The 16,708-nt window shown below is 34.7% G+C and overlaps 1 protein-coding gene across 9 annotated transcripts in view; it reads right to left on the bottom strand.

The window, feature by feature from the left end:
- Window positions 1-16,708, bottom strand: part of LOC145283733 (WD repeat-containing protein 11-like) — a 147,917-nt gene that overhangs the window by 64,301 nt on the left and 66,908 nt on the right. For all 9 annotated transcript variants that reach the window (XM_080132790.1, XM_080132791.1, XM_080132788.1 and 6 more), the window contains one exon: window positions 4,320-4,446. In XM_080132790.1, coding sequence (XP_079988916.1) covers window positions 4,320-4,446 — 127 coding nt within the window. The remainder of the gene's footprint in view (window positions 1-4,319; window positions 4,447-16,708) is intronic.

The raw sequence follows: 16,708 nt of genomic DNA, 5'->3' as shown, positions 1-16,708 counted from the left end.
TATTGTTTAGATGTACGACCGTCGAGGACAACCTGGATTTTTCTCTTATCTAAGAAGGATTTAATTATGTTAAGTATTCTACCAGTGATACCGTATGATCTGATTTTACTGAGGAGACCCTCATGCCATACCCTGTCAAAAGCCTTAGATATATCTAGAGCTACCGCTCTGCCCTCCCCCGCGTTGTCCAGTGAATGGTATATACGTTCAGAGATCACAGTTAGGATGTCTGCTGTGGAACGGGCTTGTCTAAATCCATATTGTTTGTCAGTCAGTAGTTTAGCATCTGTAAGATGATGGACTAGAGCGTGATTAATTATGGTCTCAAATATTTTGGCAAAAAGTGGGAGGAGGCTAATGGGGCGATAATTTGATGGGTCTGTCCTTTCGCCAGAATTCTTGAATACTGGTATAACAGAAGCAGTTTTCCAACAGACCGGAAAGCAAGCTTCATTAAGGCATTTGTTGTAGAGTTTGGAGAGAACTGAAGCTACTTCGGCTGAGCACTTTTTTAATAGCACAGCTGGGATAAGATCGGGTCCACATGCTTTTGAGGTATCAAGGTTTTTTATGATAGCATGCACCTGAGCAGGGGTGGTTTTCAGATCGTCTAGTGTGGCGTCTGCCCGCATAGGAAAGTCAGGTAGGGGGTGGTTGGAAGGGTCCAGTGTGGAGTTTGAGGCAAACCGACTGGCAAGCATGTTAGCCTTGTCGGTTGCTGAGGAGACAACCTCGTGATTGTTGGTTAGTGGGGGAATTGTTGATTGCCCATTATTTACTACACTGTTGTGGATTTTCCAGAAGTCTCGAGTTCCTAGATTTTGTGCTTCGATGAGCTTTTTAGTGGTTTCCATAAATTGTCTCTTAGCTGTCGCTATTTCTTTCTTAACGTTATTTCTAGCTTCTATATACTTCAGTCTGTTTGAACTGGGCTTATGTCGGTTAAACCTACGGTATGCATGCTTTGGGGAGAGTGGGGCTTACTATAAAATTTCCGCATGGGAACATGCGCTTCGATTGCAGTTTTGAACCAGTCAGTGGTCTCATTTGCACATTGTTCAGCAGAGAGAGAGAAAATATTTTTCCATGGAGCATCTCTAATTAGTTCCCTGATGGCTTCCCAGTCAGCCTTATTATAATATCTCGTTGTTTTGAGCACTGGCTCTTCAGTTTTGGGTCTAGAGTTTAGGGCGATTTCAACCATTATCACTGCATGATCAGCATTCCCGAGTGGGCTGTGGGCCTTCGTTATGCAGTCATCGGGAACTGTGGTCAAAAACAGATCTAGAAGTGATGCGTGTTGTTCTTCCTGGTCAGGGAAACGGGTTGGAAACGTAACAATTTGTGATAGGGAGTGAGATATAGCGAAGCTATGGGTTGTGCTGCCCGCTGCATCTGTGTGAGTAGAGAATCCAAGCCAGTTTTTGTGGTGGACATTAAAGTCACCAAACACATGTATTTGTGCGCTAGTGTCGAGGGTCAGTGCCGTGTCTATGCTGTCAGATACTTTGTTTATTATGGAGCAGTCCTGAGTCGAGGGAGAGCGGTAGAGAAAATAATAGTAGCTAATATTGTGTTGCATGTTTAGTCTAAAGCACATAAAGGCTTGATCATCTGTTTCTAGGTTTGTTTCTCTAGTCAAGGGAAGGGTATTACGAATGTAAACTCCAAGTCCGTGCATATGTCTGTCAGAGTCCTTACGGCAGAGTGGGAGATATCCAGGCATGTTAAAGTGGTTAGAGGGAATGGAGGAGTGTAGGTTAGTCTCACTTAGTGCTAAGATATCCGGGGTTAAGTTAGTTCTAAGCCCACGGATATTTGTGAAAGAGAGCCTCAAGGGAGGAGGCAAGTTGAATTTGTTTGTCCCTAATCCTGGTTTAAGCTTATTTTTAGATTGTACTGTCGTCATATTTTTTTTTTAAGAGTTTCGGTAAGGGGGAGCTAAACAAGAGGTTATGCGGAGCTTCAGACATGCATCACAAGTAGACCATCAGCTGACCTTTCTCTAATTAGGATTGTGGCCTCAGGAAAGCCCACCGGGGATGAGTGCAGGGTCCCTTTCCATGCGCGTCATGGCACTACAAACAACCCGATATTATTCAACTGTTGATGGAGCAGCCGCTCTAAGCGCTACCAAAGAGTTAGGGCTCCTGTACTACCAGTCGGGAACAACAGCCAGGAACTGTCAATCCGGTACCCTCAACCCTTTAGAAGAAGGTCAACCCAATCTAATCGCTCAGTCATATCTTATACTCCAGCACTCCCAAATGTTCAGTTTTAGGGGTGGGGCGTGCTGGGAATGGGGAAGAACGGCGTTCATTGCCCTAGCCAGGAAACAAGATCTACCGCTGGGTGTTTCTGTCGAATCACTGAGATAGTGTCTCTGCGCTTGACTAATAGGCAAAGAAGGAGTATGGAAGCCGGGCGATAGACAGAGCCCATCTATTCCTTAAGCAATTTAGGTTTGCAAACCGGTGAATTTGTTTGAGTCACCAGCTCTAGGAAGGTTGTCATCCAAGACTGAAGAGGCCTCTCTCCCCTTTGGTTTAGTTTCAGAGTTTCCATTAAGATAAAATATTGCTGCCACGTCTGCAGAGGTGCCACTCAAAGCACGTTTTCTTGCCTTGACAGAGTTCAAAATTGACTTTGCAATCTAGTAAAAAAAAAAAATCTTTTCTATCCTCTACAGTCTCTTTCTCACAAGAGACGTTGCCAGTTTTTCTCTACGCTATCATTATTTCCACCAAAAGTGCTCACTCATGACATTCACTGCAAGAACTCACTTTGCTACCAAAATGCAAAAGAAATTTTCTGTCTCTTCCATGTATCTATCATCAGGCAGATTTCCCATGACCAGAGTTTCTTTCCAAGAACTTTCTATTCATGGAACACATTATGACAGAGCTGCTTCACTACTTCCATGATCATCTTTAAATCCAATGCTAAGAAATACTCGCCATAATCTGTCCCCATAAGTAATCAAACTTTGTTTAATTACTTTTAATCTTCTCATAATATTCGTCATCATTCATCTGACAATCTATTCATATCATTAACTATTATCCACAAGTGGTTTTTAGCCTTGATATTAGTAAAACAAATAAATAAAAAATGCTGAGTAAAGCTACCCATGTCTAATATAAGTTTAATCATGATGGCATTAATCTTTGTAGAAAATACAACACACCTCTGCCTGTAAAAGAAGGCAAAAGAAAGTGCAGATCTTGTCAAGAATTCACCTTATATTAAAAAAACAAAAAGAAAAATTTGTATGATGTATGCAACTGTCACAAAACGAAAATATCATATTCCAAAAATTACAAAAAATGATCAAGTAGTTTTATTTTTATAAAGAAAATAATTTTGAAGCGAAGAAATGGAAATTTCTAGGCATTACAACTTAAATCTTGCAAGTTTGAATGGCACTTCTACACTATTGGGACAAGATTTTGTAGTCGATAAATGGAGTTTTCAGATAATAACAATGGTTTCAACTGATATTTTTTTGTCAATTCTAACAAGTTACAATGGCAGCTTCCAAATTATGCAGTTGGAATTACCTGAATATTACTGAATTACTTAAAAAAAACAAAACAAAAAAAAAACAACTTTAATTGTGGTAGCAGGTGAAAAATTGGCGCTATCTTGTTTAAATCAAAACAGAAAATTACCTTCCTTTTGAACTCTCCTGTGTCTTATGATTGTTTTCATCAAATTCTTTTCTTTTTTTTTTTGATTAATAAATAATTTTCTACCTTATCAATTTTCGTAATTTTTGGATATATTCATCTTAAAAATATGAGAAATATGTAGATACCATTGTTTTGATGTGAAATTTAGTATTACGATTTCCGAAATTTTGTCCTAATAGTGTAGAAGCACCATTTGAATTGTAAAGTTATCTCCCTTTGTTTTTTAGCTTGTTTACAAAATGGCAGACCATACTGCCACTTTTCTGTTACTTATGAAATTCGTTTTTTTTATTTAAAAAAATAAAACTACTTCAAGTTATGTGATTTTTGGTGTATGATATTTTCATTTTGTCACATGTAGTTATATTATACAGATTTTTCTTTAGTTTTGTTTTTTTTTAATATGAGGTGAATTCTTGACGAAAACTGCACTTTCTTTTGGCCTTCTTTCACTGGTAGAAGTGTGTTGTATTTTAATATAGGGTGAAAAACCAGTATTGCTGATAGTGATCGTCTTAAAATATCAGTTGCAAGATGTAGTGACAAACACAGGAACAATCCATTAAAATGGCTGCTCATGATTGTCAGTTGATAAATGTCTAGAAGGAGACAAAACTTGAAACTTACTTCAACTGGAATCTTGGAGACATCTGTGAAAGTACTCCCTTCAATGACAAAATGGTATAACGTGCTTTCTTGATCAGTGAATACAAGGTGTTCTTTGCCAACAACTTTAGGATTTGGTTTGTTGTCCCTGTGAATTTGAAAAAAAAAAATATTTTACCAAAGAAATGAGACAATAGTATTCGACATTGAAATTCATTTACATTATTTAAAAGAATCAAACATAACAGAAACTGAACAATTCACATGTATATCATGAAAAAACATTTATATGGTACTTATGCAATGTAAGGACTGTGTTATTGTCGGAATCGTCCAGGTGGTTTACAGAAAATGCCAGACACCAAAACGATGAGTACCTTTACTCGAATACAAAAAAATAATGAAGAAAATATTTGTTGCTATCATTGGTTTATTATAAATTAAAAAAACAAAACAAATCTAAATATTTATCTTGATTTGAACAGAAAGATATTTTTAAATCATAATTTTTTTTGTTTGGTATCAGTTGTTTGTTATTCAAAACAAAGCTAACAAATATTTATTCATGAAACTTACCCAACAATGAATGTCTTTTTTAAAATAAAAAAGTAAAAGTTTCATAAAAATAAGTTTCATAAAAATTGTCCAGTAATTATTTAAGAATATTATTTTCATTTTTCAATTAATCTTTTTTATTTAATTAGCTTCGTACTGACAGAAATAAAAATTGAAAAAATGTGTTTGGCACATTCCAACATTTTCTGTAAATTGCAGACAATGGCATGGCCCTCATCCTGCATAAGTGCCATTCAAATTACTGCACAAATCATTATATTTTTACTGTTTATGTTTTTTTTTTTTTCCAGTTATCCTTGGCGTGTGTTATATCAAATAATTCTTAAGTATCAACTAAGATTTTTTATTTAACTATATATATTCTCAATTTATCTTCATTTACTGAGTTGCTGAAGAATTGCAATGGATCCAAAGGATTTTTCTAACCCAGAAAAGGCCTGTCTGTAACAACGAAACCCTGATTTGCTTACACAAATTGTAATGTATAGTTGTTAATTTAAAAATTTATATTAGCTCTTACAAAAATTTACGACCAAGGACTTTAGTAATTTTTTATCACAAACTTTGATACAACTTACACAGACAGAAAACGTTGCTTTATGTATACAATAAATGTATTTTTAAACTTTGAGAAAATTAGAATAAAAACTTGAAAATTATGATTTCAATTGTCTTTTTCAAGAAAAATCAATCCGTTTTGGGCCATTTAATGGTGAAATACAATACCTATTTTCAACAATTATTTGTATACTATTAGTCAAACAAAAGCTACTATTTTACTCATAGCTGGTTAGAGGGGGCATAATACATTTCCCAGTAATAATAGCAATGATAGTAACTAAAACCATAGTCTGCTGCAGTATTTATTAGATTAATCAAGCACCCAACATTTAAAATATAATCACACATACACAAAAGCAAATAAAAATCAAACAAAAGACTAATTAGTGCATTTCAGGATGAAAAAGGGAGACAATAAAATAAACTTCAGAAAAAAATATGTGCATATATCTCTGAAAAATCACTTTATTTGAAAATCTGCCCATTAAAACTCTTTGAAGTGAGCATACAATAATGTATGTGTGCATTGGAAAGGGAAAGAAGGTGTGTTATGCAATGAACTCCTGGTAGTTGATTGCTTTAAGCATCTATTCAGCAAAATTTAGCAAGAAGAACTATAAAATTCATAACAAAAGAAATTGATAGAAATACATTTTCTATATATTCTTTTTCTTTAATATACAGGGAAAACGTCTGTGTGTATGTTAATGTTTTCCTAAAACTTGAAAAATACTCAGCAAACCTCTATAAAGTTTTTTTTTTTTTAATTGACATAACCCCCGGAAAAATAATATCTAAAATTTAGAAAAAAAACAAAAAAACATTCATTCTTTGTGGGTCAAATGTCTTTATATCATTTAATGTTATCAAGAAGTAAACACGATTTTTAATGTTATGTAAAGGAAAGTTACTCTGAGTTATGTGTGTGTTTGTGTGTGTCCAGAGAGAGGAATGGAAAGAAGAAAAAGGGGGGGGGGTGAAGAGGGGGAATTGAGAGAGATAGAGAGAGTTATAGAAGTTATGTTACACTTTTGCCCCAGGCAATGCCGAATAGCTCTACTAGTTCTTTATAAATGATAATTTATATAATAAATGACAACTTTTAACCAAAATCTATTGAATTTTATTTGATGAAGAGATAGTTTATGGTTTCTCCATGATTACACCCATATGAAATATCGTGCTAAGGATAATTTCATGAAATATTTTCAACTGAAAAATATTAGCGGACTGCTAAATTTACGTGGGAAAAAGGCTGCAGGGAAGAAAAAAGTACATCACATATTAGGTTTCGAAGTCAGTTTTGAACTCTATCAAGGCAGGATAATAGGGTTCGTACAGACTTTGAATGTCCATTTTCAAGGATTTTTCGAAGTTTTTCAAGGCCTTCTTCAGACAAAATTCAAGTTTTTAAAACAAAATATGGTGTTTTACAATCCACAGCAATTCGAAAAAGTGGTAAAAAAAAATCAAATATACGACAAATAAATGTTACCATAGCCAATAAAAATTACTTTGCAACCTACTTGCATCATTTTCTGGTGTTTTTAACCAGTTTTAAATGCTTTTTATTTCATCTCAAATAATAACTCTCTTTACGGCTTTTAATTTCCAACCAAGATGGCTGCTATCTTGTCCATTTTTTCTCCTTTTGGTCTAGCCTGCCTAATTTTAAATTATCACAATTTTTTTTTTGGGGGGGGGGCATATATTGGAGCATCCCAGAAAGCATTTTTTAAAGAAAGGGGTTATTTTATTTATGCCGGTTGCCACTACTCCTCTATCCTTATGCCCCCCCCTCCAAAAAAATTAAATTATAAAGAACAAAAATAGACGGTGATTTGAATCATTACCATGAAACTACCAGATGTAGTTTTGTGATAAAGGGACGTAACTCTTGTATCCACAACAATATTACTATGCAATTTCAGAACAATGTATTTTCATTATATTTTTCAATATTTAAAAAATATTTTAATCATATTTTTATTAATACTTAAAAAAAATAATTTAATAGTATTTATTTTTATTTTATTTTTAATATTCCGACACAAATTTTTAAAGGACATAAAAAATACCATTTTCAAGGCCTTTTCAAGAAATTTTCAAGCCATTTTTCATATTTTCAAAGATTTTTCAAGGTAATAATACAAATAAGGCCTTTTCAAGTCAAAAGTCAAGGACTTTTCAAGTCTGTACGAATCCTGGATAGGGCGTGCTCAGCAGCTCCTGCCCAGATGTGGTAACAGTATTCCATTTTAGAACGTAATTGGCTCTTATACAGATAGAGGATTGTATCGGCAGTGAGATACTTACTGGAGTGATAGAATGATCCAACCATTTTTCTGGTGATCTTGGCAACTGATTTGATGTATTTAGATCAATATGGCTAATAAACTTACACAGACACAGCTTGTAGTATAACACACAGCTTCTTTATATCGCATTCTCTATCACAGACAGTTACATTTTCAACCTGTCTCCCAGATCGACAAGATCAACAAGCCTCACTTCTAGATCTATTTCTGACCACAGTTCCTGATGATTGTGTAATGAATGCCCACAGCCCACTCGGGAATGATGAGCATGCTGCGATAATGGTAGAAATCACCCTAAACTCTCAACCTAAAGCTGAAGAGCCATTGCTCAAAATGACAAGATACTATAAGAAGGCTGACTAAGAAGCCATCGGGGATTTCATCGGAGATGCCCCATGGGGAAATATATTTTCTCTTCCTGCAGAACAGTGCGCAAATGAGACCACTGAATGGTTCAAAGTGGCAGCTGAAGCACATGTTCTCACATGGAAGTTCTATAGCAAACCCCACTCTCCCCAATGGTTTACTTCTACTTGTGCAGCTGCCATTGCAGATTTATCCGACATAAGTCCAGTACAAACAGACAAAAGAATATAGAAGCTAGAATTGTGAGAAAGAAATAGTGACAACTAAGAGAGAATACACTGAAACCACCAGAACATGCATTGAAACGCAGAAATTAGAAACTCATGATTTCCGAAAAATCTACAACAGTGTAGTAAATAATGGGCAATCACCCCACTATCCAAAAATGATGAGGTTGCTTGCACAGCAACCAATAAGGCTAATATGCTTACCAGTCAGTTTGCCTCAAACTCTATTGGACCCAACAAACAACTACCTCCCAGATTTTCCTTTGCAGACAGAAACCATACTAGATGATCTGAAAATCACTCAAGTGCATGATATAAAAAACCTAGACACCTCAAAAGCATGTGAACCTGACCTCATTTCGGCTGTACTATTAAAAAAATGCTTCACTGAGGTTGCTCCAGTTCTCTCCAAACTTTTCAACAAATGCCTTTACGAATCTCACTTTCTTGAATGCTAGAAAACTGTTTCTGTGGTACCAGTTTACAAGAATTCTGGCAAAAGAACTGAGCCATTAAATTATCGCCCCATTAACTTCCTCCCTCTTTTTGCCAAAATATTTGAGTCCTTAATTAATCAAACTCTAGTCCACCACCTTACAGTTGCTAAACTTCTGTCCAACCAACAATATATATTTAGGCAAACCCGTTCTACTGTAGATATCCTAAATGTAACCTCTGAATGTATATACCATGCACTGGATAAAGCAGAGAAAGGCAGGGCAGTAGAGCTAGATATATCTAAGGCTTTTGACAGAGTATGGCACGATGGTCTTCTCAAGAAAATCAGATCATTACTGGACGAATACTTAACATAATTAAATTATTCTTAAGTAAAGGAAGAATCCAGGTTGTCCTCGATGTTCGTACGTCAAAACAATATGATATAAATGTGGGTATATCTCAAGGGCTGATCCTTGAACCTTTATTATTCCTGATATTACTAAACGACCTCCCTGATAAAATTGTCTCTGAGATAGGTATATTTGCTGATGACACCCCCCCCCTCTATAACATGCATGAGAGGAAAACAAATGAGCACATATCTAAGGCAATGGTGGAAACACTAGAGGAAGACCACCAATCTGTAGTTGAATGGGGATAAAAATGGATGTTAACATTCAATACTGCCAAGACTAAGCTTGTTTCCTTTAAGAAACTTTCTCAACCACCAATAGCTATGGCTAATGATACATTACCTGAAAGTACTTTGTTCAAACTCCTTGGCAACGTTCACAGGGAACATGAGTTAGAACAGATACATCGAGAGCATTGCCGTGGCTGCTGCAAGGAAGGTGGGCTCTCTCTACCGTGCTAGAAAGTTACTTACGCCTGAAAGTATCCTGTACCTCTACAAGGCCACAATTCGCCCATGTATGGAGTATTGCTGTCACATTTGGGATGGCGCCTCTGCTACTAGTCTCTCACTCCTGGACAGGTATTCAAAAGAGAGTCACCAACCTAATAGGTCCCGAACTGTCAGCTAGGCTTCAGCCTCTCTCCCATCAACGAAATGTTGCATCCATTTGCATGTTTTACAAGTATTTTAATGGTAAATGCTTCGATGAACTACAAGCCCTTGTACTCCCTCGACATAAATACACCCGATAAACCCGGCAAGCAGCAAAATCCCACCCCTATACAGTAGAGATCCCCAGATGCCAGAAAACCATCTACTCTAATAGTTTCTTCCCCAGAACTGCTAGACTTTAGAATTCCCTTCCAGGTTCCTGCTTCCCCAACTGTACTGACATGCAGAAGTTCAAGTGTAATGTAAACAGACATCTTGCTGCTCAACTCCCTATATAGTATTCCTGCAATTATGTCTCAGATAGAAGCTAACTACATCAATGTGGCACTGTGCCTTGTTTGAGGTGAAAATGCAAAAAAAAAGAAAAAATTAAAAAAGAACAGATTTTGCAAATCATTTTTCTACTGTTTTAAATGAAGAAAATGTAATGTTTAAAGGTCACGGTCAGATAAGAACCAAAGAAAAACTTTTGTATGGGCTACAAATAGTTTTATGGTGTTGCTTTTGTTATATATTACTAAATGAGGAATCATTTTCATTTAAAATCGATTTAGTATTATACATGTAAAACTGAGCAACAAACATGTGAATAAGTTAAATCAAAACAAAATGGTCACCAAATTTGATGTGATGTGCTTATCTAAAAACGAAACGCAAATTTTTGCTCTAAATGATTCCTCGTTTAATAGTAGTAACAAATACACAACTTCATCAATTATTTAATTTTTATTTTATATGAATATCTAATAAAATGTTATTTAGTGGTGAATTTTGCTTGACTGTATTAAAAAGAAAACAATTGCATGCTAAATCAGGAATTGAAAAAAAAAAAAAAATCAAAACTTTTTGGTGTAAGAGAATCAGAAAAATTGTAACCTAATTTCCAAAATAATTAAAAAGATTTTTTTTCTTAATTTAAAACCTAATTTTTTTATTGCTGGTAATAGTGAGAAAATGATCAACTAAAATTTATAGATCATAACAAATTTATGTAAAAAAAAAAAAAAAAAAAAAAAAAAAAGAAAATGGCACTAAAAAAAACAAAAATTGACACCAAAAACAAAAAATGACACCAAAAACAACAAAAAAATGGCATCAAAAACAACAAAAAAATGGCATCAAAAACAACAAAAAAAATGGCACCAAAAACAACAAAAAAATGGCACCAAAAACAACAAAAAAATGGCACCAAAAACAACAAAAAAATGGCACCAAAAACAACAAAAAAATGGCACCAAAAACAACAAAAAAATGGCACCAAAAACAACAAAAAAAATGGCACCAAAAACAAAAAAAATGGCACCAAAAACAAAAAAAATGGCACCAAAAACAAAAAAGAATGGCACCAAAAACAAAACAAAAAAATAGTCAGATAAAAATACACAAGTGAAAAATATAAATGAAATCTCACACTGAATTTATCAAATATAAAAAGTTTGTTAAATTAAAAAATAAAATTATGTCTAAATTTGAAGGTAGGAGACGACTTTCCACTACTCCCTTCTCCAAAACAAAAAGAAAATTCTACCTTTAGGTGATTATGTGATTTTAGAATCGGAAATTTATTGGAATTTAGAATTTTGAACAGAGTTGGTAAGTGTATTGGAATCAGGAAAAATATTGGAATCATTGCATCACTAGTATGCATACAGTAATAATTATGTAACTATTGTCAAATTATATCAATATTTATTTTTATATCCATGGAAATTACTTGACTGAACTTCAATCTCTACTCATCTTCTACTATAACTTTCCTTTTTCCTTCTATATGCTTAACATTAGGTAAATTTTCCATGAACATTTTTTTTCCAAGAACTTCATCTGTGAAACATTATCACAGGATTTTTTTCCTGCAAGCCACAACATGGTCATCTTCAAACCCAACATCAATAAATACTGTTCTCATAAATAATTAAAGTTTGCTTATTCTATTCATCATCATTTCAATCCTCTCATATTATTCTTCATAATTCAATTGACAATCTATCTGTTTCATTAACCATTATCCCCATGTGGCTTTTTAGCCTTGATGAGTGGTGAATCATTAGTAACAAAACAAAGACATATTTTCTAGGATATAACGTTAATTATTACATTTGTTAGGGAAACAAAAATGTTGGGGCTTATTAAAAACTCCCTCTCCACACTCCATGAAAAGAATAAAAAAATAAAAATAATCCATATGATGCACATACAGACTGAAAGAAAATATTGCACACCAAAAATCATGTAGTTTTATTCTTAAAGAAAATCATTTTTAAGTGAATTTCAGTTTTTCCAATGCCCTCATGTTAAGAATGGCTTTCTAAAATCTTGCAAAAGTTTGAATTATTTGGAGTTATTTCCCTTGTTCCTTTATATGTTTTCAAGTCACTGTTTGTTTAGCCACAAAATTTGATTTATTTTTATTTAAAAATAAACCTACTTATCAATTTATGTGATTTTTGATATATGGTATTTTCTTTTCAGCAACAGCAGGAACATACATCATACAGTTTTCTTTATTTTTATTTTTTTTCATGAAGATGGCGGGTGGAGATAGTTCTGAACAAACATCAAAATGTTAACAAGGCTACATGCAGCACCAAACTTTCAGTCGGAAATCCACCTCAATTGACACGCATCGTACACACACTTACATATACGAGTGCAGAGCAGACAGAGTTTCAACAACATCAGCGTTTGAGGAATCTTCAGAACTAGCGTCGTCAAAAAGAACACAAATTATTCAATAAAAACAAGAGGTGACGATTGATTATTTGAATTCTTCGGACTACTGTTCTCATCTTTAATGTTATTCGCACAATGTTTCGGCCGATGTAACCTTCAACCTTCTTTAGGTGTATCTTACTGAACTCTGGGATCTTTCTGTCGAACACAGAATTGCGAATGAACCCTCTAATTCAATCCACAAGGATCGATTGCTCTTGTTCTGTCAGTCTTAATTAATTTGCAATTATATTCTTAGTATCACCCACACTGAAGACTGAACCTTCAACTTTCAGAAGAGGGTCACTTATATCTGAATTTTATTTAATATTTTATCCATTATGCCATGATTTCCTGCAACTCTCAATGTGAGTGATACTAAGAATGCAATTGCAAATTAATTAAAACTTCTACCCGATCATAATTAGGGCCGTGACAACAGAATATTCTTTTTATTGCTTCGACTCTTGAGTATATATCTGTTAATATCTTATGTTTTTATATAGACTGATGCGGTTCTCGATTGATTAGTTGCATCTATCTTGAGAATGAAAAGAATATGCTGTTGTCACAGCCCTAGTCATAATTGGCTGAGCAAGAGCATGCTGCCTTTATGGATTAAATAAAGGGTACTATTTGAAATTCCGTGCAGATTCCAGAGTTTGACAAGATACACCTAAAGAACGGCAAAGGTTACATCAGCTGAAACGTTGTGAGGATAACACTCAAGATGAGAACAGTAGTCCAAATAATTCAAAAAATTTTCAAATACAAAAACAAAAGAATTCTTACACTAACACAAATAAAAAATAAAGACAAATATAATCCAATACAAATAGGATGTTAGATTTGCATATAAATATAGTAAAAAGACAAAAGGATTAGACTCAAATAAATTCTAATTATCTGTAGGACATTATCTTGACTGTTTAAAATGAACTTGACCCATGGAGTTCAGTATACACGATCTCACAATTCCATTCTTTGTGCAGCCATTAAGAGACACCTTTCTGACATTCAATAACGGTTAAACTTGACCTGTTGCCACATCCAGCCCAAGTTGGAGGCTGTTAAGTTGGAGTTGAGTGACAGTAGCTGGCTTTCAGGCTAGGATAAAATTAATTTGAAGTGATTGAGGATATTTTAAGTAAAGTAGTCCAAAGAGTAAATGTCGCATTTTGGTAATTGCTTAAGTGAAAATGATGGCAAAATGGTGAAAAACAATGAATTTAATTTTTTTATTATTTAGTTTTAGCTGGGGATGGGACATCCTACAGATGCCAGACATTCACACTCTATTTCAGACTTTTCAACTGAGAGATTTTAAAATTTTAACTGTCTCGATAAGTACAATTGTTAGTATTACTCCTGCACTTGGTTCACTGAGTATATTTGCTAGATACTTTTTGAAATTTTTTTTTATGTGTCCGGTTGCTCCTATAATTACTGAATTGGTGGGGATCTTCCTAAGATTCCAGTTTCTTTTCATGGCATATTTGGTATTTCATTATTTTTTCCTGTCAGCTCTTTAACTCTGCAACACTTAACTTCTTCGGTTGCTTCTTTCTCTCTTGTCCCATATCACTATAGTTTTTTAGGTATGTAGTTGTAGAAATTGTATAGCCATAATCGATGATGTATAACTTATTTCTAACTGTTCTTTCTGGTATATGTTCCCTTGTATAAAAATGTGCCTACTGAAGAGTAGGATTGACAGAGGATGACCACTCTCCATACTTTTTTGATGACCCTGTACATAAATGATATATATTTTTTTTATATATTATTTGCAAATAAATAATTGAAAATGAAGTATCTGTTCTGAGTGATATTTTTTAAGGTGCTGTATTTTCCCACATTGATCGAAGCTAATTGTTCTGGACGTCCCGGCACGAAAGGCCAGGAAGATGCCTTTGCTGTCGATTTAATTTCACTTTTATATGAAAAAGTTAAAAAAACATGTGAGAGTAAGGAATAGTATAAATTTTATAAAAGTCGATCAAAATAAATGTAGAGACAACGTCCGTTTGCAAATCGCAGATATTATAATCTAGGGAGTATATAAAAAGTTCTAAAGAATAGTACCCCTCCTCCAGAAACCACGGCGAAAAAAGTCTTTGCTTGACATACAAAAATGCGTGTGGCCGTTTTTTCTTTTATATATATATATATATATATAGACTAGCGAGGGGTACCCAGCGTTGCCCAGGTGTTTGGAGGTGTGTGTGGAAACTCCGGGGGGGGGGGGGGTAAAAAAAAAAAAAAAGAAGAAAACTAAGTATGAGGATCGAACCCGAATCCTTGAGGCAAAGTTGTAAATTAAAGTGTGAAAAAAAAAAAACGTGCGACGTTAACCATTGCCCCACTGCGAGCTGCTAACGGAAACACGTTTTAATTTATTTAATTACTTGGATTTGGCAGGTGCCCGTTTTAATGAGTTAATGAGGTCAAGTTTGACTGCGGGATAGTATTTCATTTACTGTGGAACGCTTTTTTTCCCCAAGATGTGATAGGAAAAAGACTAACCCACATGTGGCGAGCGACAAATGTTGAATATTTATCTTCCCAAAATCGAGCAAATTAAATAGACAGGCGAGCTTTGTTGTTAACTGTGAGATATTACGATTTATATGTGATATAAAAAGTTTTAAAAAGTTGTAAAGCGACCGACCGCTTCTCTGAATAAAGCCTTTTGTAGACATACAGAAAAAGTGAACACACACACATACATTTTCGCTTTTATATTTATAGATGACCATGTTTAAAGTCAACGTACAAGAGCCTGATTAACACTTATCAAGCGATTGCTTTGCTTAAATAGTATATTTTGTCATCAGAAAGCAATGCTCATCACACACATGAAATTCAGATTTTTCAATCATCTGAAAATAGCTTCACAAAAAATAAATAAATAAAGAAAACTAATTTCTAAACTAACAAGCCGAGCATGCGAGGTCCCTCTCCATGAGCGAAAAATTTATTTTCACTATGACTAATTTTTGTGCAAAATGTTTTTTAAATTCAAGGAGTCATTATTGAGAAAAATGCAAACAAATGAATATATGAACGATTTGGGGGCAATTTTGCACCTATAATTTCAGGATAACTCTGATTGCCCCTGGGGGAGGAGGGGGGGCAATCAGAGTTATTCTGGAAAATCCATTCTGGCCAAAATTTACTTTCACCGCGACTAATATTTGTGCAAAATTTCAAAATCCAATGCGTGGTTATTGAGAAAAGTGCAAACAAATGAACGGACGAACAGGAGTGAATTACTAAGTCCAATCCTTCCTTTGTCAAGGGACCAAGAAACTAATTAATAAACTAATCATCTGATGAAACTCTAATTTTGACATGTGCCATTTAAAGGTTAATACTTAATAAAAAAAATCATATGGATTTTTTATTATTATTACTGGTGTCATCTATGTTAAGCCTGGAACTTATTGAGTGATGTATTACAAGGTCCGTCAAGTTGGCCTATCTACACGAGTGATTTGTTGCAGTTAGCCATTGATGTATATATATAACTAGCCTGGGTGCCTGGTGTCGCCCAGGTGTTTGCAGGTGTGTGCTGAGCAAAAAGAAAAGTGGTAGTAGGCAGGTAGACTCGAACTCATACTGCGAAGGACGAAAAGAATGTAGAAAAATAAAATAAAAGTGATGTCTTTGCCGTTGCGTCCATTTCCAAAACGGAAGTGGCGAAGATTTAAATTAAGGCTAGTCAATTGAAAAGAGGGGATGACTTTCGAATATATCAGCAAAAAAAGGAACCCCTACTTGTAGAAAAGTGCCCAGCTGAGGGTGAAGGAATTCATGTTTTTGGCCAATTTTCAATATTTGTTGTCCGAAGGGTTGAGCTTCAAAACGATACTGATCTTGTGAAAATCAGTCATCTCTGTTGAAAGTTTTAGGCAGGCATATATACATTTAAACAGACAGGTGAGATTTATATTATAAACTAGCAGAGGTACCCGGTGTTGCCCAGGTATTGGCATTTTTCATTGAGTAATGTATACCACAGCACATTACCCCCACCCCACCACCCTACTTGAATAAAAGGAGGAGATGAAGTCTGGGAGGACTGGTTAATTAAACAGTGAAAATCAATCAGTGTGATGA

Source organism: Euprymna scolopes, chromosome 8 (genome assembly GCF_053919585.1).
Source record: "Euprymna scolopes isolate OS-2025 chromosome 8, ASM5391958v1, whole genome shotgun sequence".
NCBI classification, from domain to species: domain Eukaryota; kingdom Metazoa; phylum Mollusca; class Cephalopoda; order Sepiida; family Sepiolidae; genus Euprymna; species Euprymna scolopes.
Note: the sequence above shows the minus strand (reverse complement) of the source record. Positions and strands in the feature narration are given on the sequence as shown.